Source organism: Hyalella azteca, unplaced genomic scaffold (assembly GCF_000764305.2).
Source record: "Hyalella azteca isolate HAZT.00-mixed unplaced genomic scaffold, Hazt_2.0.2 contig8902, whole genome shotgun sequence".
NCBI lineage: Eukaryota > Metazoa > Arthropoda > Malacostraca > Amphipoda > Hyalellidae > Hyalella > Hyalella azteca.
The window spans coordinates 11,998-37,101 of NW_025938985.1; the positions used below are offsets into that span (position 1 = coordinate 11,998).

The window sequence follows — 25,104 nt, forward strand, 5'->3', positions numbered from 1 at the left end:
GCTCCGGTTTCCATAATCCCGAATACGGTCATTCTGGATTCAATCATCCCGAATACCGTCATTCTGGATGCCAGCATCCCGAATGCCATCGTTCCGGATTCGATGATTCCGGATCCCTTCATTCTGAATCCTCTCATCCTGAATACCGCCATCCTAAATTCTGTCAACCTGAATTTCGTCATCGTGAATCTTGCCAGCATGAATCAGGCCGTCCTGAATGATAATTAACAATTATCAGTATTAATTATGATAATCTAAAAAGCTCTATTCAACCCACGCAACGGCGTATATTTATCTAATTTCCCATTCGTAATATTTACAAAACTTATATACATCAACAACTGCCAACAAATATATATGAGAATGTATAATTCATAATAGTATAAGTTAACCAAACCTATGACATTACCGTGCATGCTCGGATTAATCTAAATTAACTGCGAGACGATATTTTTTATTCGTCATTAGAATTTCAATTACAGTTATTAAATTAAGAATAGGATTCTACTTGGCATCTACATAGCATCTGTTTAGTATCTGCTTGGCATCTACTACGTATCTACTCAGCATCTACTCGGGATCTACTTGTCATCTGCTTGGCATCTACTAGGTATCTACTCGGCATCTACTAGGCATCGACAGTCGAATGTCATAAAGTCTGCGGGGTTTACTCCTGGAATTTCATTTACTCGGCGCTGGAATGGATGCGATTAAAGTTACGAGATCGACGTTAGAAAGTTGTTTCATTAATGCATAGCATATTGTGGGGCTGTTTAGGACTTGTTAGGACTTTGTGGGCTGCTTTAGGACTTGTTAGGACTATGTAGGCTGCCCTATGACTTGTTAGGACTTGTTGGGCTGCTGTTGGACTTATTAGTACTCGGTGTCTGCCTTAAGACTTGTTAAGACTTCGATGGCTGCTTTAAGACTTATTAGAACTTGGTGGGCTGCTTTAAGATTTGTCAGGACTTGGTGGGCTGCTTTAGGTCTTGTCAGGACTTGGTTGGCTGCTTTAGGACTTTTCAGGACTTGGTTGGCTACTTTAGGACTTGTCAGGACTTGGTGGGCTGCTCTAGGACTTGGTGGGCTGCTTTAGGACTTGTCAGGACTTGGTGGGCTGCTTTAGGACTTGTCAGGACTTGGTTGGCTGCTTTAGGACTTGTCAGGACTTGATTGGCTGCTTTATGACTTGTCAGGACTTGGTGGGCTGCTCTAGGACTTGGTGGGCTGCTTTAGGACTTGGTGGGCTGCTTTAAGATTTGTCAGGACTTGGTGGGCTGCTTTAGGACTTGTCAGGACTTGGTGGGCTGCTCTAGGACTTGGTGGGCTGCTTTAGGACTTGGTGGGCTGCTTTAATGTTCTCAGTCATTCCTACCATCATATATTCATGTTCTCAGTCATTCTTGTCATCCCGTAGTCATGTTTTCAGTTATACCTGAGAAATGGTTACCTTTTACAAGAATTTTGTCTAGCATTCCCAGTAAGTCGTCTATCATCCTCAATAATATCGACAATCATCCCCAAGAATTTGCCTAGAATTTTCAATATATCGTCTAGAATCCCCAAAAATGTCCTCTAGCATTTCCAATAATTTTGTCTATATCATTCCTAAGAATTTGTCCATCATCCCTAAGAATTTTGTCTAGTATTCCCAATAATTTTTTCTAGGCGTCCCACGAATTTCATAAAGCATTCCTCGCTATCTATACATGGCAATGTACCGCATTATCATAATTTAACTAGGTGGATTATTTTGGCGATAAAATCGTTGTGGCGAACTGACAAGCTGCAGGCAATGGCAGCCGCCCATCTTGCTTTTATTATTGCATCATCATAGTTAATACCACACAAAATCACATTACCTACAATAACTATTCAATTTATTGAGCTATTTTTCAGATAAAATAATCATGGCAAACTGACAAGCTGCAGGCGATGGCGGCCGCCCAACTTTCTTTTATCGTTTCATCACCATAATTAATCCCACACAAAATCACATTACCTACAATAATTATTCAATTTATTTCATTAATTTTCAGATAAAATCATCATGGCGAACTGACAAGCTGCAGGCAATGGCAGCCGCTCTGCTGCTGCTGCTGGGGTGCGCGTGCCTGACGCACGAAGCGGCCAGCCAGCGCGTCCCAGACCCCAATGACCTCCTCATGAACGACCTCCTCCCTTACGCTGTAACCAAGCGAGACTTGGAATCTAATCAGTTCGTGCCAGCCTACCGACGTCTCGGTGAACCTTCATGTGAGGAATTAAGGGCAATGTGGCGTTTAGGCAAAAGGGAAGCTCGCCGCGCGACTTCCACGAACCATCTGCCACGCGCTCTGCCCTACCGCTATGGCAGGATCAGGGCCTTTGCCCCTCCCGCAACCTACGGCCTACGGGCTCATAGTTTCGGGGCTATGAAGTTCGATGACCGTCATCGTCATGGGTACAGACTCCCCCAAACTGGGGCTTTCAACAACCTTAGGTCCATGGTTGGTGGTCGACGGATCGGAGCCATGAGCGAACTACGCGACGCGGTCGCCAAGGAGAGAACCGCGGCACCCGAGGATACGCCGCGTGGGCAGTACGACAACTTGAGAGGCATCCTAATGAAGGAGTACGACGAGGCCCAACAACAGCAACAACAGCAGCCGGTGGCTTTGAGTTTGCGTGCACGGGATGATGGATCTCAGATATCCAGTCGTAGGGATCCCTTGATGCCCCTGAGGGAGCCGCGGTACCAAGAGAAAGGATTCACAGGATTGCTTTTGGCCGGTGACCCCAGGCTGTCCGCGGAAGGGAACAACCGGCAACTGTGGACTCCGTCGCTGGACACAATTCCGTACGATGCTGTGAGTACACATTTGCTTCCAAGATCATGTTTCACACGCATGTAACTAAGTGGTTCACACGTCTGTCAATAAGTGATTCACACGCCTGTCAATACGAGGCTCACACATCTGTCAATAAATGGTGCACAAGCCAGTCACTACGTGATACACACCTGTCACTAAGAGGTTATCAGTATTTACAATATGTCTACCATTACATAGTTTCCATGTATGGCCGTTAAAATCCGGCATTGAATAGTTTTTGCCAATTTGACGTCACAAGCTGTAGCTATTTACGTGATAAGAAGCATCATCTTGGTAGAAATGTAAAGCCATTGCATCTACGTCACTTTACCCATAAGAAATCAAACGTTGAAGCTAGGTTCAATTATATGTCGTTTATTTGAAACAGCGTTGATGAAACGGTGTTTGGTTCAGCTAACATTAATGAAACGTTGTTTGGTTGAATCAACGTTTTTGAGACGTTGTTTGGTTGAATCAGCATTGATTCTTACGTTCCTTGGCTCAGCTAACGTTGATGAAACGTTGTTTGGTTGATTCGGCGTTGATGAAACGTTGTTTAGTTGAATCAGCGTTGATGAAACGTTAATTGGTTCAGCTAACATTAACGACACGTTGTTTGGTTGAATCAAGTTTGATGAAAAAATGCATGAACCTCACTTGCACGGTATGCATCGGCTAACGTGACGTCATCACCGGGCAGAGGGACTGCGCGTTGGTGCGCATGCGCGGCTGCCACAGCGACAGCGAGTGCGCCTGCGCGGGCCAGTTCCTGTGCTCCGACTTCCGCTGCGTAGTCCTGCCGCAGGGTGGGTAACTCCTGCATATTCTTAATGGCCTTTTCAATTTATACGTTATAAATCCTACGTATTCTTAATGGACTTTACAATTTATACGCTATAAATCCTACATATTCTTAATGACTTTACAATCCATACGATATAAATCTTAAATGTTCTTAATGGCTTTACGTTATATACGTTATAAATCTTACCTATTCTTTATGACCTTACGTTTTATTTGGTTTAAATCCTACTTACTTTATATATGTTATAAATCCTACATATTCTTTATGACCTTACGTTGTATACGTTATATATTCTAAATAGTCTTAAAGTCGTCACATTCTACAGTGTTATAAATACTTAATATTCTTAGAGTCTTTACGTTTTATACGTCATAAATCCCATATAATCTTAATGAATTTAAGTTATATAAGTTTAAAATCCTATATTTATTTTATGTTCTTGCGTTATATACTTTATAACGCCTACTTTTTACAGTCTTTACGTTATTTACGTTGTAAATCTTATATTTCGTAAACACTTTTACGTTTTATACGTTGCAAATCCTACACTCCCCTAAAGTCATTGCATTTTTTAAGTATAACTCCTATATTTCATTTGCGTCTTTACGTCCTATAGGTTATAACCCCAAATATTTCTTTTACGTCTTCACCTCTATACTTTATAACTTCTTATTTCAATAACGTCTTTACGCTATATACGCTATATCTCCTCTTCTTCCTTAGCGTCCCTCCATTGTATACGCTATAAATCCTATATTTTATGTAATTCGTTTCATAACTGGCGCTATATATTGCAGCGCCAGGCATCAAACACGCGAACTTTGACAAGTTTATGGAAGATTATAAACCCCATAAACCCTCATAACCTATTATATATTTGTCAAAGTTCGGTTGTTGTGCGTCTGACGCCGCAATATATAGGGGCTGTTGGGGCGCGCATCCAGGATACTTATCGTGTCGGGATATTGTATATAGGGGCTGTTGGGGCGCGTATCCAGGATACTTATCGTGTCGGGATATTGTATATAGGGGCTGTTGGGGCGCGTATCCAGGATACTTATATCGTGTCGGGATATTGAAAATTTATTCGTGGTGGAGGAATAGCGAGACATTGCTTAACTGGGGACCGAAGAAAGTGAATTCTAAAATAAAAATGAGATTCTTGTTTCTTGTAGGTAAAAATTAAAATTTCTTTATAATTTAAATTGAGTGTTAACCGTGATGAACACCAGTTTACCGTCTCAACTGACAGGTTCAGTTGACCAGTTCGGCATTTGGTACCATGGAGCGCTGCCCCCTGCACTGCTGAGAGACTGGCCTGTGCCGCCTGAGGGACTCGACTGAACTTACTGATAAGTCCACCTTCTACTGAACCGGTCGCCCCCTTTACTGAATTCTACCTTCTACTGAACCGGTCGCCCTCTTTACTGAACTCTACTCTCTGCTGAACCGGTCGCCTCCTTTACTGAATTCTACCTTCTACTGAATTAGTCACTCCTCTCTACTGAAAATTAGACGTTTTATTCCATGTCAAAAGTGAACATTTGCCTATTAATAACATTATTTATATGCAACAGTTGAAATATGGTAATAACCAGCCAATTGGGCACAACCTAGGTCATAGTATGAGAACTTTGTAAACTGGACACCAAGAAGGAACATTGTATGACTCAAACATTTTCCTCAAAATATTATTCATATTTAACTTATGTTGGCCAGATAATAAAGATGAAACCCCAACATTGTTGTGTTCAAAAAGTTGCGTACAACATGCAAGTGCTCGTCATACATTACGTGTATGGTGACCGTATACATGCATGCTTCGTTGGGCTCAACTACATTCTAATGTATTCAGTTTTTGCTGCATTAATTATTCTGCTGCATTCAGTATTCTACTGTATCTAGTATCCTACTTTATTCAGTATTATACTGTATTCAGGATTATTCTGCATCCAGTATCCTACAGTGTTTAGTATCCTAAAGAAGCGCATTTAATATGGCACTTAAAAATGTTATCGTTCAGCGACATGAAAGTTTTCCTGATAAAATTAAATTTTAGCTTTTAGATTGAAAATTTTTGGCCGCAATCTTTATTTCCATTTGCGTGCGGCAAAAATAGAATCACTTCATCTCTTGAGAGTATTTTTATTACTGTTAATCTATATTTATATGCGTAACAATATAGTTTAATTAATATTTTTTGTAATTTCATTATTATTAATTTATATAATTAGATAATTAATATTATTTGAAAAAATAATTCGTATTACTGAAAGCACGACACAAGCTAGATTCACACGCTACCTATACGCAATATACATTCCTGTATTCACACATTCACACATTCCTAGTCATTTCTATCTGTGTGTACAGCCCCTCAATGTATATGGCAAGATATGCAATCTGTATTTTTTGTGTTATGATATTCCACCGGAATTCTGGAATAATTATCAATTGATTGAATCATTATCAATCATTATTCATAGGAAAAGGAACAGGAAAGTGATTTAAAAAATTAACGGTTATACGCAAAAGTTTCATTATTTTAACGCGTAAAAAACAACATCAAAGTCAATACAGGAAAATCAAAGCAATTACAAATTAGAATAATATTCGGAGACTTGACAACAGATTTTGTACTTCAAATATACTATATTATCTACTAACTTTCGATAATAATTCTTCTTGTATGTTTATTGATACACCTTTTCATGGCTAATTTAGAACAACTGTTTGTTGCTCGAATATCAAATCGTATTTATACGTATTTCATCAAGCTGTATGTAACACACATGATGATTATTTCTCGATTATTGAATTATTTAATCATTTTCCCACTGGATCATAATCATCGTATTATTTCAATTGTATCAAAAATTATATGTAAAACTAATTTTGAATCCCTTTCGTCCGGTCAAAAATCGAAGTAATAATTAAAACGGATTTTGTATCTGGAAATTAAACCAAAAACCGAATATCATTAATTTTGAAATTAAGTTGATTCTTAAATGAAATTTTGAAAACTTTCAGAAAGGAAAACACGCCCTTTCCAATTATTCAGAGATCACAATCCATCTTATTATTTCTTTTTGTGAAGTGAACGTGAATTCATTCAGGCAAATCTCGGCATGTATTGCATACAGTATTCATTAGTTATTCTATTAATTTTCCATACAATATGAACGCGTTGTATGACGCAGAAATACCAATCTACTGATATAAAGACACGTATAATATGCTTAGAGCGTTCATGCGTATAAGACGTATAATCAAACCATAATATTTGTGTATAACTACGTGAGTAATGTTATAGTCTCTTTAGCGTGTACGTAATTAGATATATTATACAGCTGTATAAACGTTGCTCTTCCATGCCATGTGTAGGCACGTAACCGATAACCTTTGGTATTGTATGTAATGAGGCCACGTACGTAATCGGGCAACGTACGTAATGGGTATATGGTGCCACGTACTTAATGGGTAATAAGGCTGGTGCTACGTACGTACGTAATAGGTAGATTGTGCTTGCTAAGTACGAAATTGGCAATGATTCTGCGTACAGAATGAACAGTAAGGCTATGTAAGTAATGGGTAAAGGTTCTACATACGCAATGTGTAAAGTTAATCTTTATCTTTCACGTCTCGCAATGTCTTCCATCGCGTGGGTTTAATCAATGCATAGCCACCTCATAGCCAGCGCAGTCAAGGAAAGTTTTTTGAAACGTTTTCTGAAACGTTTTCTGCAACGTTTTGTGTAACATTTTCTGAAACGTTTTCTGAAACGTTTGATGCAACGTTTACTGCAACGTTTTGTGTTACGTTTGTGCAACGTTTTCTGCAACATTTTCTGCAACGTTTCGTTTAACGTTTGTTCAAAGTTGCCTTTTTAAATGCTATTTGTAACCAAAATCAGATGGCAAGCTTGGTCTTCACACTTAAAATGAACTAATGTTATTTGTGTAAAGCTCACCTATCATTAAAATGTATTTATTTTCTGGACAATTTACATATGAAATATTGAATATTTAAATACAAATTCTACGTTTCTTCTACGTTTGCTTTAAGAATATATTTACAATATGATGAAATCAATTGTAGTGAAAAAATTGTTTCGTTCCCATGAATTGCTCTTGAATTCTGGGTCGACTTATAATTATTGATCTTAGCGTAATTATTCGCTATTCTGACATCCTGATATTCTGATGTCTAGGTATTCTGACATCTATGTATTCTGATGTCTAGGTATTCTGATGTCTAGGTATTCTGACGCGTAGGTATTCTGACATGTATAATGGAATCTTGGAATTCCTACATTTAGGTATTCTGTGATGTAACTGCATTTCGTATTGTCTTCCATGTAATGTTAAGAAGCCCGTACAATGTTCAGACATAGCAGACATGACATATGTCTAGGTAGACATACAAGACATGGCATGTGTCTAGGCAGACATTCAAGACATAACGTGTGTCTAGGTAGACATACATGACATAACATTTGTCTAGGCAGACATACAAGACAAAACATGTGTCTAGGTAGACATACAAGACATAACGTGTTTAGGCAGACATACAAGACATGGCATGTGTTTAGGTAGACATACAAGACATGAAATGTGTCTAGGCAGACATACAAGACATGACATGTGTCTAGGCAGACATACAAGACATAACATGTGTCTAGTTAGTAATACAAGACTTAACATGTGTCTAGGTAGACATACAAGACATAACCAGACTTGTATGGCTTGAGAACGTATCTATACACGCTCCTATGTGTAACACACGAGGCTGGAATCGTGCGTGTGTGGATATCTTCTCAATGGGGTATACAGATGTATTAATATTTCATTCATTCATACAATTGTTCCTGTATTATGTGTACGTAGTAAGATATACATGAATATGGGCTGCGAATGTTTTAGTTAGGTTTGTATTACACATGCAACACAGTGAACTGCACATACCATGTGCTGGTTACTGCTGTATACTGTGTACTGGTTACGGCTGTATACTGTGTTATTTATTAAATGTTTTAGAATGATTTATTAACAAACAACAATTTGTTTCATGTAATCCAATGCTATAAACCTATCAAATATCTATAAGATTTCTAAATCTTATCTAAAATATGTAAAGAATTTTATAATTAACACGCAAAATGAATGCTCTATAATTTTTATACGAAACATTTACATAACTTAATTTTTCATTTAGGTATAATTTTAGCGAAGGCTCGGGATCGTCGTCTGCAGAGACTCAGCGTCTCAGAGGCTGCCGCTGAGTTGCGTGCCAGGCGTCAATCTTACAGCATTCAGAGCGTTACTTTCAGCGGGCGTTACTTTCAGCGGGCGTTACTTTCAGCAGGCGTTACTTTCAGCACTTTCATGAGGTGTTACTTTCATGAGGTGTTACTTTCATGAAGTGTTACTTTCATGAAGTGTTACTTTCAGCAGGCGTGATTGCTTCAATCATTCATAACTATTCTTATACGTATATTGCTCGACAAAATATTTTTATCACTAGAAAATACTAATTGTCATCTTTTCTTTATTTCTCTCAAGTTTAAAAGACATATCTTAATTTTAATGGAGTCCAATGAACATGTCTCTATCAAAACTACTATTGAAAACATATCTTTTTACGAATCAAGTTTTTAAGACGAACATATCTCCATTTTCATCAATATTATGAACCCTTTACAAATCTTATATGGGACAGCATATTATAATATTGGACCGCCTCAATTACGATTGTGTTTCAAAGAAAAAAAACGCGTCTTGACTGAAATTAGCAAAAATCTTTTTTTTTTTCGTAGTGATTGTTAAAATATATCGCAAATATAATCGTTCTAAACAGTTTATCTCGTGCTAAACAGTTTATCTAAAGTTGTGTTAAAAAAGTCTATCTTTCATGGAATTGTGTCAATATGATTTATCTCTAATATAGTTATTTAAAAACAGCACGTATCCATTATGATACATATCTTTACTGTAATTGTGTTGAAATAGCATATCTCAAAAAAAAGCATATCTCCATTTAAAATTTGTTCAATGGAACACAGAACCATTATAATTATAAAAAAGATGAAACAATTTTGAAAGAAAACATATCCTTTGAATTGCGTTGAAGAAAACATATCTACACTATGAATATGTTGTAAAGAAGATGGTTCCTAATTAACATGTTTCTCGTGCGTATCCTGCTACTGCAATTTTTATCTATTGCGATATCAACCCAATTAAGTACTTATTAATTTTATTCTTTATATAGAATGTAATCTTTATAGTATTACCTCACTGTTCACAACGTTGTCGCTATATATATGATTTTATGAAACACTTTTTAATGGTCGGCTATTTCCCTGGCTGCTCAATGGAAATATGGCCATTGATGTAATGTGAACTCAGTCGTACGATTATTTCCATTGAATGGGAGATCAGTCTTCCATTAAACGCCTGTATTTAGAAGCGCGTCTAGCATATTTCCGGAAATAGACATACGGTCTTGCGATAGTCTTGAATTAATATTAAATCAGTTTTCTGATTGTCCCAAATTAATGGGAATTCAGTCTTTCGATTATCGAAAATTAGTTGGCATCCAGTCTTCCGATAATCCCAAGTAAATGGGAATTCAGTCTTCCGATTATCCCAAATTAACGGGAATTCTGTCTTCCGATTATACAAAACTAGTAGACATTCAGTCTTCCAATATTCACAAATTAATGCGAATGCAGTCTTCAGATTGTTCCAAATTAATGAGAATTCAGTCTTCCGATTATCCCAAATTAATATAGGCATTTAATCTTCCGATAATCCCAGATTATCAGGAATTCAGTCTTACGGCTATCCCAAATTAATGGGAATTCAGTCTTCCGATTATCACAAATTAATTAGCATTTACTCCTCCGATAATCCCTAATTAACTGGAATTCAGTTTTCCGATTATCCCAAATTAATGGAAATTCAGCCTTCCGGTAATCTCAATTTAATCTGAACTTAGTCTTCCGATTATCCCAAATTAATGGAATTCAGTCTTCCAATAATCCCAACTTAACAATTTAACTTGAAATCAGTCTTCCTATCATCCCAAATTAATGGGAGTTAAGTCTTCCGATCATCCCAAATGACTTGAAATTCAGTCTTCCGATCATCCCAAATTAATGGAATTCAGTCTTCCGATTAACACCATTGAGAAGGCATAAGACGGCAGCCATGACAATTCTACAAGATGTCTTCGAGTCAACAAAAAATGTCTACTCGTTCCAAAGATTCGGTAGCAAATTTGCCTACGTCATCAATTATGCGAGTATATATAATAATTCTTTAAATCGTACAGGAAGTCATTAAATCGTACTCGTAAGTCATTATAACGTATATTAAGTCTTTAAATCGTATAATAAGTCTTTAAATCGTACTATTAAGTCATTATAACGTATACTAAGTCTTTAAATCGCATACTAAGTCTTTAAATCGTATAGTAAGTCTTTAAATCAACTTATATGTGGGCTACTCCGTGTAAGAAATTCATCACTCGCTTTCAGGCTTTGTCAGAGATGAAAACTCCCATCAGAATTGAATAAAAGATCTTTAATATGAACACTTATTATTAATAAACTTGGTGGCAAGTTCATATAATTAATCTGTTAATAAATATCTGCATGTCATTCAATAAGCGTGTTGATTACAAGTATAGCCTGATCTTCTCTCTCTGAGCTGCCGTAATATGGGTGTGTTCAAGCTACGTTATTTAATAAAAATATGAAGTGCTTTTTTGCGTTGTTTTTACCCTGCTTTGCTAGCATGTGCCTTATGTTCTTATGATGAGTTTAGGACTTCTCAGTACATTGTCATGCTTATGTCCATGGTCCTTCGTCGTCCTCCGCCTTCAAGTCGTCGACAGGCATTTCACCCAGCCCTCGGGTCCCGGATGCAATGCTGAACGTGTTCCGTCCATTTGTCCTGCTTTGGACCAGCTGATGCAAAATGCTGTTGCTTGTCACTTGCTGAGGGTAGTTTCCCATAACTGGACAATCCGGGATCTTCTTCAGAAACATATCCAGTTGTCTCTTGAAAGTCGCAAAGGTAAACTCCCCTACTTTCAGCACCTTTGGCAAGGCATTAAACAGTCTCGGTCCTGCCACGGACAGTGATCCATTACGAAGAATCTATACTCTGGCCGCGGATCGGTTATTAAATGACGGAATTTTGCAAAGTCTCCCCTTCCTTTTGTTGTAATAAGTCACAATTTTGGAAGTCTCACATTCAAAGTTTGGTGCCAGTCCGGTTATCATCTTCCAAGTATATGGTATGATATACTCTCTCTCTTTCTCTTGTCCTCTCCAATGAGTACAGTCCCAGGTGTTTTAGCCTTTCCCAGTAGTTCAGGTCTAACTCCTTCATACCGCTGATCCTGGACCTAAAGGTCCGTACCGCACCCGTCCTTAGCGGAACCCAAAGCTTAAAGCCGCATTCAAGATTGGGGAACACTCGGGCTCAGAAGAGTGTAATCATTGACGCTGCTTCTCTTGTTCGAAATGTCCGCCAGATCCTTTCCATTCTTTGTCTGCCTCGTGCAACCATTTCCTCGATGTGGTCATCGAAAGTGGCCTCTCATCGAACGTGGCTTCAGTACACATCAACACTCCGAGATCTCGAACAAGTTGCTCCTCTGCAATTTCCATGTCATCCCAGTCAAAATTTCCATGTCATCCCAGTCAAAATTTCCATGTCATCCCAGTCAAAATTTCCATGTCATCCCAGCCAGAAGCTAGGAGCTACTTTCGGTAGTTCCATGGTAAAAAATATAAGGGTCAAATGACACACGAATTCAGCGGCTGGTCAAGTCACCATTGGCTCACCTTGCTCAGTAGCTGAAATGAGTTCTTAGCGTGACCGTGACAAGCCCCTGCCTTTAGTCATGACGCTGCATGTGCATTGTGCATGGGTACGAACTTATCAAGAAACGAGCGTTTCAACACGCCTGCATTGCGTGTACGTCAACATGCTTTCATTGCGTTATCTTCAACACGCTTGCATCGAGTGCGTATTGCTCACGCGAGAGTTGCATGAGATTCAACATGCGTGCAATGCGTGTCTGTCAACGCGCTTGCTTCGCGTGTGCATAGAAAAACACGTAGGCATTGCGTTATCTTCAACACACTGGCGTTACTTTTATGTCAATAGGTTTGCTACGAATGCCCGCCAACAACCGTTTTCAGCAGCGCATGCGTGAACAGCTTTATCTTCAATATGCTATTTAACACGAACATTGTTTTTCTGTTAACACGCATGCGATGTGCGAATATGTACAACACGCGTGCATTGCGTTATCTTGAACACGCTTGTGTTACTTTTATGTCTACATATGTTATGTGCATCGCGTTCTCGCGCCAGCCAGCTGCCTTTGGGTATGTTTCAGTTTCACTGTCATTTGTCAGTGAGATGGCTGACTTAAGTTTGTTAAAAGTTAGTCGCAAGATACAGTGCAACTGGCATTTCGTCTCAAATTCGGTATTGAACCACCGACAATAAAAAACATTAGCCGTTGGTGTAAATAATTTAAACAAACTGGAAGTGTGTGTAAAAGGAAAAGCTCAGGGCGATCGCGTGTTTCTGAGGATGACGTAAGACAAATTGAAGAAAGTTTTGTTCGCAGTCCACACTCCACGTAAATGAACCAATAGAGCTAGTAGAGAACTTGGCATACTCCAACCAACTGTATGGAAAGTTATGCGACAGCGTTTACTGTACAAGCTCTTTTGATAACAACTTGTGCATGATCTAAAACCTAATGTCTAAGTGGAGCGCATTGTTTGTGATGTTATGCTACTTATGCTGGATGATTACGGATTTCTACAACGTATGGTTTATAGCGATGAAGCTACGTTCCATCTCAGTGAAAGTCAACACAACTTGAATTACTGTTATTGTTTAATTATTGCTTCTTATTCTCAGAGATAACTCTGACATCAATGGTCACTGCGGGACGTTTCTTATTCATTGGCTTACGCAATACCGGAGCTTTTAAGTGTGACCCGTCTTGACGATGAACAGAGACTGGCAGCGCCATGTTATGAATACTTGCTGCTAATTTACTGCTAGCTTGATGAATTTTACCAGGAGCTTAGAAGTTCTACACAACCCATTGACTCAGATGTTTTAAATTTTTCTAATTCAGTTGAATATTCTTAAAATGTGTTAGGTAATCTTTTATTAAATTAATTCTAAAGAGGATTCAAAATATCTTTATCTGTATTCACACATATTTATCATCCGATGAGGTTATTTATATCAGCCTCTCAGTGGGGACTTCTGACGTGTGTCTGTGCTCGTCAGAAGTCCTATGGGATTTCGCGCTTCTAGGGGGATTGTTCCTGAGCGCCCCACCGCTGAGCTTGCGGTGTCTGACTGCGGCTCTCAGTTGTGGGGTTAAGTTTTTATGTAGGTAGGATTCCTTACATTAAGTTATTATATAGGTAGGATTCCTTACATTAAGTTATTATGTTGGTAGGATTCTTTATATGTCCCTTCTCTGTCTCTCTCGTGCGGGCGGCCGACGTCCCGTGACAGCGACCTCATGTTCGAGTGTCTTAGTTTCTGTTGCTTTTCACCTGATTGTCACCTGTCCCTCCTTGTCACCTGTCCCTCCTTGTCACCTGTCTCTTCTTGTCACCTGTCCCTCCATGTCAGTGATGTCACTTCGTACGCTGCTTCTTTCGAGCCAGCTTCAGCGGGCTGGACATCTGAGACCTTCCGCCCCATGTAGCTTATGATTATTTTGAGATTTTTGAATAATTGAGATCTTCCGCCTCGCTGGCGATGTTATATTTTGACCTCCGGTGCGAAATAGCTTGATAGCAGATAGCTGAAGAGCTAGTAAATCATTATACTACTACTACTACTACTACTACTACTACTACTACTACTACTATTACTACTACTTATATCAGTTAGCCTTCAAATAATGTATTTTCTTATAACCAGTTTGGAATTAAAAAACGAGTTTGGCGTATGCTAATGTAAACCTCTTCCGTACTGAAGTTGCTAGTCAACTAAGTCAAGTAAGTTATACGTACATTCTAATATCTCTTGCTACGACGAGTAGGACCCTGGGCAATAGTCAATGTTGATCATGAATTTACTTTTAATGTTTTCGAAAACCGTTTTATCTTGTCATCTTTGATACGCTCTGCAACAGTCGTCACAATATTATACAGGGTGTCCCAAAATAAACGATACCCAACTTTGAAAGGCTGTAACTCGAAAAGTAATAGAGTTAAAAATTTTGAAAGGTCAGAATTTGTTCCCTATGTTTTTCTCCATCTCTCCACCAAAAATCAGACAGATCGATGTAGCCATAAGCGTTTAATGGAACTTTCAGTGACACGTGCTAAAATCGTGCTTGCGCAAAGTTTTAGTAAGATCATTTTGCATAATCATTACGTTGTCTTGACATGATTTCTTTTCGCTGTTTTATTTTTTGGCGCATTTTCTCATTTTTGAAAAAAATGCACTTTTGTGCTCGCCATGTCCATCTGTCCGTCCGTCCTTCTGCCCGTCTGTCTGTCCGTCATTGACTTCATGTTTTCGTCGACGAGAAAATGCGCTCTCTGTCACTCACTGCAGTGAGTACTGAGTTACATTTTTAGTATCTTTGGTGAGACAAAAACATGGCAATCTTTGGTGAGAGGCAATCATGACAACTTTGGTGAGAGGCAATCATGACAATCTTTGGTGAGACACAATCATGACAATCTTTGGTGAGAGGCAATCTGACACCTTATTTGCGTATGCAGCTATGCACACTGTAAGGAATTGCGTTGTAAGAACCATCTTCTTGTGCAATTCTTTGGTGGGTCGAGATGCGAAAGACCTGAACGATCTTTGTGCTAATATTTTCTTAATACATTAACAATATGTTCAAATATTTATTAGTATCTTAACGTATTGAGCTATGCAGAACTTCGTTTGGCGAAAAACTACCATATATACAGATAAATTCATGTTGGAGCCCGCGTTTTACAATGAAAATTAAATTGAAATTAACATTTAGTGATATTTGCGGATGTTTAACCACCTATTAATAACGTTGCGGTGCATTAAGAAGCACAAGTACTGTGTGCATGAATCATTCTGATATTCAGTTATGAAAACTTCTTTCCAGTATCGGAGCTTCTGTTAGTCTTGAAACTATTTTTTAAAAATATGCGTTTAAAATTTACTTTTTGAAGACAGCACTTCTAAAAAGGCCAGTGTCTCCGATGTTACACATGTACAACGAATTTCTTTTATTTATATTAAAAGAATTATTTTTTGATTTATTTTAGTATATAAAAAACTCGTTTTTAGTTTTTTTAAATGCTGCGGCAACGCTGCCGCACATAACTTGCACTGCTTCGGGCGCCAATGCATCAGCTACTCGAATCCGAAGAATAAATCATCACAATATTCAATAATAATAATAATAATAACAATGTTATTAAATAATAACAATATTCGGACTGCGAGTACTCGAAGCGAATGCAAGCAATGCGTATAAGCACCTTTATTCTGAGCAGCTGAATTTGCATTGTATTTCCACCTCTGTGATACTCGCCCATCTTACATTCCTGTTCGTACAAGTATAAATGAAGTCATGAACACATTTCTTTTATTTTTGCCGACAAATTCCGCCTGCTCTTCATTTGCTCAAGTATTTTTCATATTTTTATTAACGTGCATGTGCTTTGTTGCCTGCATAGTAATCCTACTGCAGAGCGTCCCACCTCCACATCACCCCACCTCCACGAGCCAGATCAGCCGCTATACGTATTTTTACTTTTTTTTTTTCTTTTTCTCTCTTCTTCTTCTTGCCACACATTTCCTACTACACACAGCAATCCCCCAATTGTGGCCTTTTCCTGTGTGTATCACAGTGTTTGCAAACCTGCTTGGCAACAGACAACAGCCGCACTTGGGCGTGCGGAAGGGGGTGGGCGAGAGAACTCCAAGGCTCCAACCTTGGCTCCCGAGTCCAGTCGACCCACTGGCAGTGTTGCCAGATGAGCCTTTTTCAGGCCAAATTTCCTAAATGCGGCCTTTTTTTAAATGCAGAGGCCGGACAAAATTTTATTTGGCCTTTTTGTCCGTTTTGGGCCTTTTATTTACGAAAAATTTATTTCTCGGCTTTTTTGGTAATAATTTTGTTCTTCAATTTTGTTCAAGACGAGTACACCCAAATTTAGTTTTGCCCAATACGAGTGCACTCAAATTTCGACACTTAACTGTGTCAACACTCTGGTTTAAGTGGCAACACTAGCGAGTGCCGCCTAATCCCCTAATCCGGGCAACACTTCGGTTGAACCATGAGACCATATCCAGTTGCAGACTCGCATTAATAACCATTGATGACAGAGCTGAGAGCGCGTATAATCGAGTATAGTTTTCACTTCTAAAGAGTAGTAAATTCAGCACTAATTTTTGAGGTTACAGCACTGTTTCTCCATACATTCAGCCTTCTGGTGTGAGTCACTACCAAATTTCACTTTGAATAAATATAATATATACTCCTCTCCTATTTTGATGGGCAATATATTTTTTTCTACGCATTCAAAAGTTGTGATAAATTTATAGGATTGACTTTTAATATTTACCTTAGCCTTGCAAGGACCCCATAATCTTTCTACCGCAGAAATGAGTTTGAATTGTTCACTAACTATTTTGTTGGCAAAACTGAGACAAAACTCTCTAATGCGATCGAAAAGTTTAATAGCCGTTAGGTGCAATCGAATCCTAAATATCATAGTTCTGACCAGTATTATACGGTTATATTTGCGATCGGCGAGTGACTTGCAATTCGCCGCAGGCTGGCACGTTATGTAGCATTGACGGTAATTCATTGGAAATTTTGGTAAAATTTGTGTATTTTTTGCTGTCTGAAAGCTTCGAGGGTAAATGCATGCACTGCAAATGGTTAGAACTACCTTAAATTTAAATATTTCTTATTGATTTCAAATGGGGCCTTTTTTGGCCTTTTTGTGAGCTAAATTGACTTTTTTCTCTTAGCTCCATCTGGGAACCTTGGTCGACTGCGCAGTGCACAGCACATGTGTCTGCTCCTGTGAAGACAGTCTGTCCTCGCGGGTTGTTTGGCCTGACTTCGCCGCACTAAATTCCATGTATTTGAACGTCTTTAGAGGATTCACGTAAATCGGATAGCTGGTTTAGCGTCTTAAATTGTTTTCTACAAAGCTAGGGAGTGAGGCACACATTTTGATAAAGTGCTGATAGACGCATTGCAGTGACGCCGATTCCTCGAGTCTGAGAGAGTGAATGCATCCACGATGGGAAACTACACCCGTAAGCAGTGGTTAACGCTCATCGTGTTCTGCATTGCACAGTTCTGTAATGGAGTGTGCTTTTCAATTCAGGCACCATTCTACCCACATGAAGCTGAGAAGAAAGGTGCCACAGCCACGCAGTACAGTTTCGTGTTTGCAGTTTTCCAACTGGTGGTGTTTACTGTGTGTCCAATATACGGACAGTTCTTGGAGAGAATAGGGGTCAACTTTATGAAAAATGCTGGAATTTTTACTGTTTCAGTATCGTGCATTTTATTTGGATTTCTTAACCGAATGAGCGGACCTACTGTTTTCTTAACTTTCTCGTTCATCATTCGGATAATGGAAGCGCTGGGTGGGGCCGCCTTCAGCACCACAGCTTATAGCATTACAGCGCAGGAATTCCCCTTGAATGTTGCTTCTGCTTTTGCCACTCTCGAAACTTTCTTCGCGCTTGGTTTGATAGCGGGACCCACAGTCGGAGGCGCTCTGTACGAGTTGGGAGGCTTCACTCTGCCCTTTGTGGTGCTAGGCAGCGTTTTGATGGTCGCAGCGGCCATTGTGTGGTACTTCTTACCTGTTGAAGGTAGTCTCACCAGACCAACTTCAAGATACTCGGTGTTTTCGCTTATGAAGAAACCAAAAATATTCCTTTACGCCTTCACAACAATGTCGGGGTCTATCAGCATTGGCTTCTTGTTTTCAACTCTGGAGCCCCACATACGTCCGTGGAACCTCACTCCTCTGGAGATCAGCCTAATCTTCGTTATAGACGGCTTCTCGTACTCCGTTTCTGCGCAGCTTTGGGGCCGTTTATGCGACAAATGTCTTCCCGAGCGAGCTGCTACAACGATTGGGGCTTTAACAGCCGCAGTGGCTTTCCTGCTGTTGGGTCCTTCTCCCATTCTACCAATAAAAAACAGCTTACCTCTGTGCATCTGTGCCTTGGTGGTTCATGGCTTTGGCTTCGGGGCCGAGTTGGTGGCCAGTTTCAGCGGGACGCATAAGGAAGCTCTCGAGGCTGGGCTCCCGGACGATCTCACAACATACGGACTAGTGTCCGGACTCTGGAGTTCTTCTTTTGCGCTTGGCGGCTTCATCGGGCCATCCATCGCCGGGGTCATGTTTGACACCATTGGCTTTGGTTGGGGCACCTCCATCATTGCTCTACTTCACCTATTTGTGGCCATTGTCACAATCATTCTATCCTGCTACTACCGCAACTACCCGGACGAAGATTTTTCTGAAAGAACGCCTCTTTTACAACGATCTGAATGAAAAAGTGAATCCGCCGACTCCACGTATGACAGCGGCTGCAAAGCAACTCGCGCATCTCTCGAAGATTTCGCCATAGGTACAGCTGATTAAATTATTACTGGCTTTGTATATTTTCAATTGTTACCTTATGCCTCACAGTCGAAGAAAGGCTGTAGCAAGTCAAGAAATTTAATAGAATAGAAGTGTCGGCATTGAGGAAATAGGACTTTAATCTTTAATAGGACTTTAATCTTTCCTCATAGGACTTGCCTTTCAAGCCCGGAACTATCCTTGTCGCGCGCCTTTCAACACTCTCTACTAAATTTTTGTCCTTTTCAAATTTCGGAGACCACACGAAGTTTCCCAACTCTAGGTTCAGGCGCACGACAGCAACAAACAACTGCTTCATCGCTTCTGCCTCTAGGAACTCGAAAGAGCGTCTGATCAGTCCTAGTCGTTTATTGGCTTTATTAACTTGACCTTCAATATGCTTAGAAAATTTCAACTCATTGTCGATATTAACTCCTAAATATTTTTCCATTGTCGACTTCGACATCATCACTCTGTCTTTGCAACCGTGTCTTCTCGTGCTGTAATCTTGCTGTTCATTATTCTTGCCAAGGTGGATAACTTTACATTTGTCAGCGTTAAAACGCAGCTGCCACTTATCAGCCCAGTCAATCAGCCTGTCAAGATCACCTTGTAACTGTACTGTTTGCGACGTATTCTTCACTGTATTATAAATTTTTGTGTCGTCAGCATACATCGAGCAAACGCTAGACACAGCTTCTGTCAGATCGTTTATAAACGCAACGAATAGAATAGGCCCGAGAACGCTTCCTTGTGGCACACCGCTGCGCACTGAAGCCCAGTCTGATACGGAGTACGGACCCATTAATACTGACACGTTGTCGCCTCCATACTAGAAAATCTCTGATCCACTTGAGTATCGCAATTTTGTGTTGTGATTCCTAATCGCTAAGAATGAAAGGTTTTTTTTAGCTATTTGGAGGTTGAACTCAGAGGGCGTGAGGTGAATTAAATTTTATTACGAATGTACATTCAGCTTCTACCTTTACTCTATACGTACGAAAAATCCTAGTTCCTAGACTAGTTCACGAAATCCCTTGATTCGTGTTATATAATATATAATAATAATATATATAATATAATATAATATATAATAATATAATAGCGGTTTCAACGTTATTAGGCCGTAGGCCTGTCGCCGATTCTTAACATCGCAGAACATTCGCAGCATTTTGCGGTCTCGAACTCGCAACTCACTGCTCCAATTCTGCTGTGCTTAACCGCCCGGCCTCCTCGCCGATTCTGACCAGAAACTGGCGCACAGAGCTGGGATCGAACCCGTACCTCTCTGCGCCAATCTTGGTACTCTGAACTGTAACCACTGGGCCACCCTGCCCAGTGGTTACAGTTAGAGCTGCCCCAGTGTTAGAGCTGCTTGCTTGAAAAATCACACCATGTTCATTTAAAACTGTAGATTGCAAGTAATGCAGCGAATTTTTTTCTTTCACGAGATATGGAATGGATGAAACCTATCGTACTTACGAGTTATGAGCTTGTAGTTATGCAGTCTCGACTGCATTTGGAGGACTTGTACAATATTTACAGCATATGTGTACTCGTGCATGTGAATCAATTCCTAATCTATAATATATATCAATTATTATTAATATCAATGTTATGCGTTTATTATTTCATTTTATAAGGATTAGTGTCACCAAAATGTGCATTGTTTCAGATCCAAGTCCAAAAAATTTTACGTCCATTTCTGCATAGGAAGTTTAGTGAAATAATTCAGGCTGCTGTACTATTAGAGGTACTATAATAGAATAATATGAAGACACTTTAATTAAACTTGATTTGCTTAAGCTAGCATCGTGATTGAAACTCATTTTGAAAGCTTGTATTATTTTAAGGTAAATCTAAAACTTTACTCTGGTGTTTCATTCATATCGCATGTATCTCATTTAAAAGCGGATGTCTGATGGCATCTAGTCTGTCAATTTAGTTGCTACATTTGATGGTGCTATTTTATTATTTCGAAATTTATGGATTCTTTAGGCATTAAATATTGTAAAATTTGTTATTATTCCGCCAAATATTATTTGTCATTAAATAGGTTTGGGCGTTAGTCGGAACCTGGTGTTGAGTATTAAGTGTGCTGAGTATGTCAAGTTCTCACTAGTCTGATAACATTCTTGAATTGTATTGTTTTTAATGATGATAATCAATGCTGGTGTCAAGAAAAGCGTCACAAGACAAGAAGAAAATTGCACTTGTTGAATAGTATTTAATGACCCGGTGACAGAGTTCAAGGTAGTTTCTTGCGGTAGAAGAGGAAGAAATTGTTTGATCTAATCTTTTTCTAATTTTTCTTAATGTATCACTTGTTTTCTGTACACTACTTCCATTAAAAATGAGTTTGTAAGCTCGCGGGTTACAGAAACCGACTTTAGAAGGGCCATAACATTGTTTGATTTCACTTTTGTCAACGACTAGCTGCTTAACACAACCGTTATTTTGAAGAATCACACTGAAGATAAATTAATATCACCTACATTGATGCCACTGATGTGTCATCTCTAATGGTAAGAATTTTTCAAAGAGGGAGCTACTCTACATACCTAATCGACACGATTTATTTTTTAGCAATCGGATGGCACTGCATAGGAGTCGTGTGGTGTCGTACGCGCAAGTACTATATTTTAATTTATCATAAACTGTTAGTCCCATATGTAACTTTCAATTGATATTATAACAGACGCTGTTATATTGCAGTTGTATATCGCTATCAGCGAGTTACGATATGTCTTCTATCGGTACGATATGTCTTCTTTCAAAAGCACAACTTGCGGTGAACGATTATACCATTTATTTTTGGTGCAATGTTGATTTAATCTCACAATAAATGGTCAAGATTGTGAAATTTAACGTGCGCATTCCGCCCTGTCATTATATCATTTAGTTATGCAGTGCTCAAAAAAGTAGGTTCTAAAATGTTAAAGTCTCGAGCATTTATTGTAACTTTATATCAAAATTCTTACCAATAGCGAATTCGAATTTAAAGGCTTCCTGTCCCGTAGTTTTACTTACACTCGTTTTAGTAAATCCAGTTCCTACGAAGCTAACTTTAACATGTCCCGCGGCTAGTGTCACTTGTTACAAGTAAAAATGCGTCCAACGTAGAGATAAATTTGCGTTTTCAAGTTCAGTTTCATGTGATTAAACGCCATCACATTACATAGGCAGTCTTCAAGTCCGACTTCTTTATTCCAACACACTTTTCCATTACCGGCAAAGTAATTTTTGTCCAACAGATTGCGTCTTCTTGTGAATTTTTAAGATGTTTGTTGGGCCTTCAGCCTCGTATATTGCAGGCGTTTTCTTCAACGAGATATGTGTGAATTGGTGAATAATTACGTTTTTTCCTATTATCTAGGGTGTCTAGTTCTTCCAGCGTATTTTTATGGTTTTAAAATAGAAATTCCTTTTCCCGACTAAGCTAATCTGTAAACCAAAGACTCTCTATTTTGAATTATAGTAACCGTTTTTTATTTTAATTATCGTAATTACCTTAATACGAAAAGTGCATTATAAACTCGAGAATTTGAAGATATATAATTGGAAATATTAAGTAGTAGGTGATGATAACTCTTAACCTGACACGAATGACTCAATGTTACACTATAAGTACGGATCTCGTTATGATTCTTGCTTTTCCAATTATTTCTGTGACAATAAAATTTGTATGTGGAATTTGTTTCGTCATTCCGAGAATCTCACCATTGTTATGTATGCATAGGCTGTAGGAAGGAGGTATGGAGTCACTAGTTATTGTGGAGCATCCTCTGCGTGCCACGCCTGTGCAGGTGGCATATGTGATATTGTATATTTGTGTTGAGTTACAAATTGTATTTTGCCTATTCGAATAAAGATATTACTCTCCTATTAGTTTGCATTCACTGCCTTTTTGAACTTACTTATTTTCGAACATAAATCAATTGTGCCATCCTAAAAGGTTTTCGGGATCAAAATTCACTGTAAATTTTGTCTGGACTATTTTAGAATTTTTTTAATCATTTGCCCTGTATAATTAGTTTAAGAGCACTTTTGTTATCACCATCATTTGAAACATTTTAAAACAAGTTATCAGCAGCTACGGGCTTACCTGACAAGCGTGCGAAACTTTCAACAAGCTTCGTTTTTCGGAAATTCGCGTTTGAATTGTTACTTTTGATCTGATTGTAAATCACTCAGCCAAAGTAAGTTTTCCATGAAGAATTAATAAAAAATTGTATTGTAAATGAAAGTATTGGCATTCTTGCACAGTTGCACCCGCTTGACATCCGAAAGATCCGTCGACTCGCGCCTTGGGAGCTACGGAGTCCGACGCCTCTGAATATTTCCGGTATCTTCTGCACGGTCGTATATGGAGCGCTCTTGGCGAGTTTAATACGGTTATTAATCCAACTCAACGCTCTTCGCAATGGTCAATGCGGATAAATGAACACAAAACATGCTGCTTCATACAGTACAACATAGTATCTTCGGCGTTGAAGAATAGGCCTGTCGCCGGTTCTTGTACTTTTCGTGACTAGTTCACAGATCTAAAAACAGGCATTTTTATCAAATATTTTCAACGGACGGTGGGTTGAAATCGTTTCTAGATTATCAGTTGTTCCGTAAGGTACTAGGTATTTCAAAGCTAAACATATGCTCCTGTATGGCCTTGTCAAGTCTGTTCCTGTTCTTGAACGCGTTCATACTCGGAGAGTTAACAATATCATCAGGAAGGCTGTTCCACATGTCGGTGACTCGAAGCGAGAAGAAGTGTTGTCGCGTGGATGAGTTGCACCGTAGTTTTTTAGTTTTTGGCTGTGGCAATTGGTGCTGATTCTTATTTCAAATTCTAGTAATCCTTCTGGGACCTTGTATAAACCATGATAAACCATGAGTACCTATACTTGTAAACTTCAATGAGGTTACTACGCAGACGTCGATAACACATACTGGGAAGCTTCATAATCTTCAACCTTTCTTCACAAGACTTGCTTTTTTAGACTGGAATTATCCTTGTTGCACGTCTTTGAACACTCTACTACATTTTTGTCCTTTCCAAGTTTCGGTGACCACACGGCGTTTCCAAACTCTAGGGGGAGTCTCGTTTGGTCACTCGTCGAAGTAAGACGTGTGGTGTATAACTCTCCTTAAAAAGCCGGTTGTGACGCAGAGCCCAGAAAACGGGTAGCTGTGTATTGAAGTGTGGTGTCGTGAAGTGTAGTCACTGTAGTGTTGTGAAGCGAGGTGTAGTAGCCGAAGCAAACCATCTGCTTCCGAATCATGTCTCTTCCCGAAAAAGATGGCTTTCAAGCTCCTGGCCCGCCTGGGAACTCCCAAAACTTAGAGAGTGAACTCAGTGCCTCTCAGCTTGCACTTGCAGTGATCCTAGCAGACAGTGACTGGGATGGACCGGATGGCGCAACAATGCAGACAGAGAGCAATGATGTCATTGAGCCTTCAATTCCAGAAGACCGAAAAAGAAAAGCATCTTTTGACCTTGACCATACTTCCACTGCAGTACGGCCAGTACCTTAAAATGGGGTAACTTAGAGTCTTAGACCGGCGGGGTAACTTAGACCACTTTTCGTTTTTTTTACAAAAACCCCCACAAATCAAAAACTATTTGACATAGAAAAATTTTGTCAATGGGCATTAAAGGCCTAATACTGAGGCTACATAATACAATAGAAAGATTTAAAAAGTTTGCATATCTAATAGGTTAAAAAATTAAAAATGTGACCCACGAAAATAAGCTATTATTTAAAGCCTGTCAGAGTACCCCCTCC

At 39.1% G+C, this 25,104-nt stretch overlaps 2 protein-coding genes across 2 annotated transcripts; both read left to right on the forward strand.

Annotated features, from left to right (window-relative positions):
* The first annotated feature begins 2,049 nt into the window (after nucleotides 1-2,049).
* Nucleotides 2,050-5,825, forward strand: LOC125178329. The gene is made up of 3 exons (XM_047881825.1): nucleotides 2,050-2,849; nucleotides 3,553-3,658; nucleotides 4,910-5,825. Exons 1-3 carry the CDS (start codon nucleotides 2,076-2,078, stop codon nucleotides 4,999-5,001), a joined length of 972 nt encoding a protein of 323 aa, XP_047737781.1. The 5' UTR covers nucleotides 2,050-2,075; the 3' UTR covers nucleotides 5,002-5,825.
* A 12,071-nt stretch (nucleotides 5,826-17,896) lies between these two features.
* LOC108672361 (MFS-type transporter SLC18B1-like) lies at nucleotides 17,897-19,252 on the forward strand. Its single transcript, XM_018160006.2, has one exon. It carries the CDS (start codon nucleotides 17,978-17,980, stop codon nucleotides 19,250-19,252), a length of 1,275 nt encoding a protein of 424 aa, XP_018015495.2. The 5' UTR covers nucleotides 17,897-17,977.
* Nucleotides 19,253-25,104: the final 5,852 nt, after the last annotated feature.

What these genes read in the sequence shown, in the direction of transcription:
- LOC125178329 (XM_047881825.1), top strand. Translation starts at nt 2,076, where the DNA reads ATGGCAGCCGCTCTGCTGCTGCTGCTGGGGTGCGCGTGCCTGACGCAC. An exon ending in ACACAATTCCGTACGATGCT is followed by an intron (nt 2,850 to 3,552) that starts GTGAGTACACAT and finishes ATCACCGGGCAG; the next exon opens with AGGGACTGCGCGTTGGTGCG. An exon ending in CTGCGTAGTCCTGCCGCAGG is followed by an intron (nt 3,659 to 4,909) that starts GTGGGTAACTCC and finishes CTCAACTGACAG; the next exon opens with GTTCAGTTGACCAGTTCGGC.
- LOC108672361 (XM_018160006.2), top strand. Translation starts at nt 17,978, where the DNA reads ATGGGAAACTACACCCGTAAGCAGTGGTTAACGCTCATCGTGTTCTGC.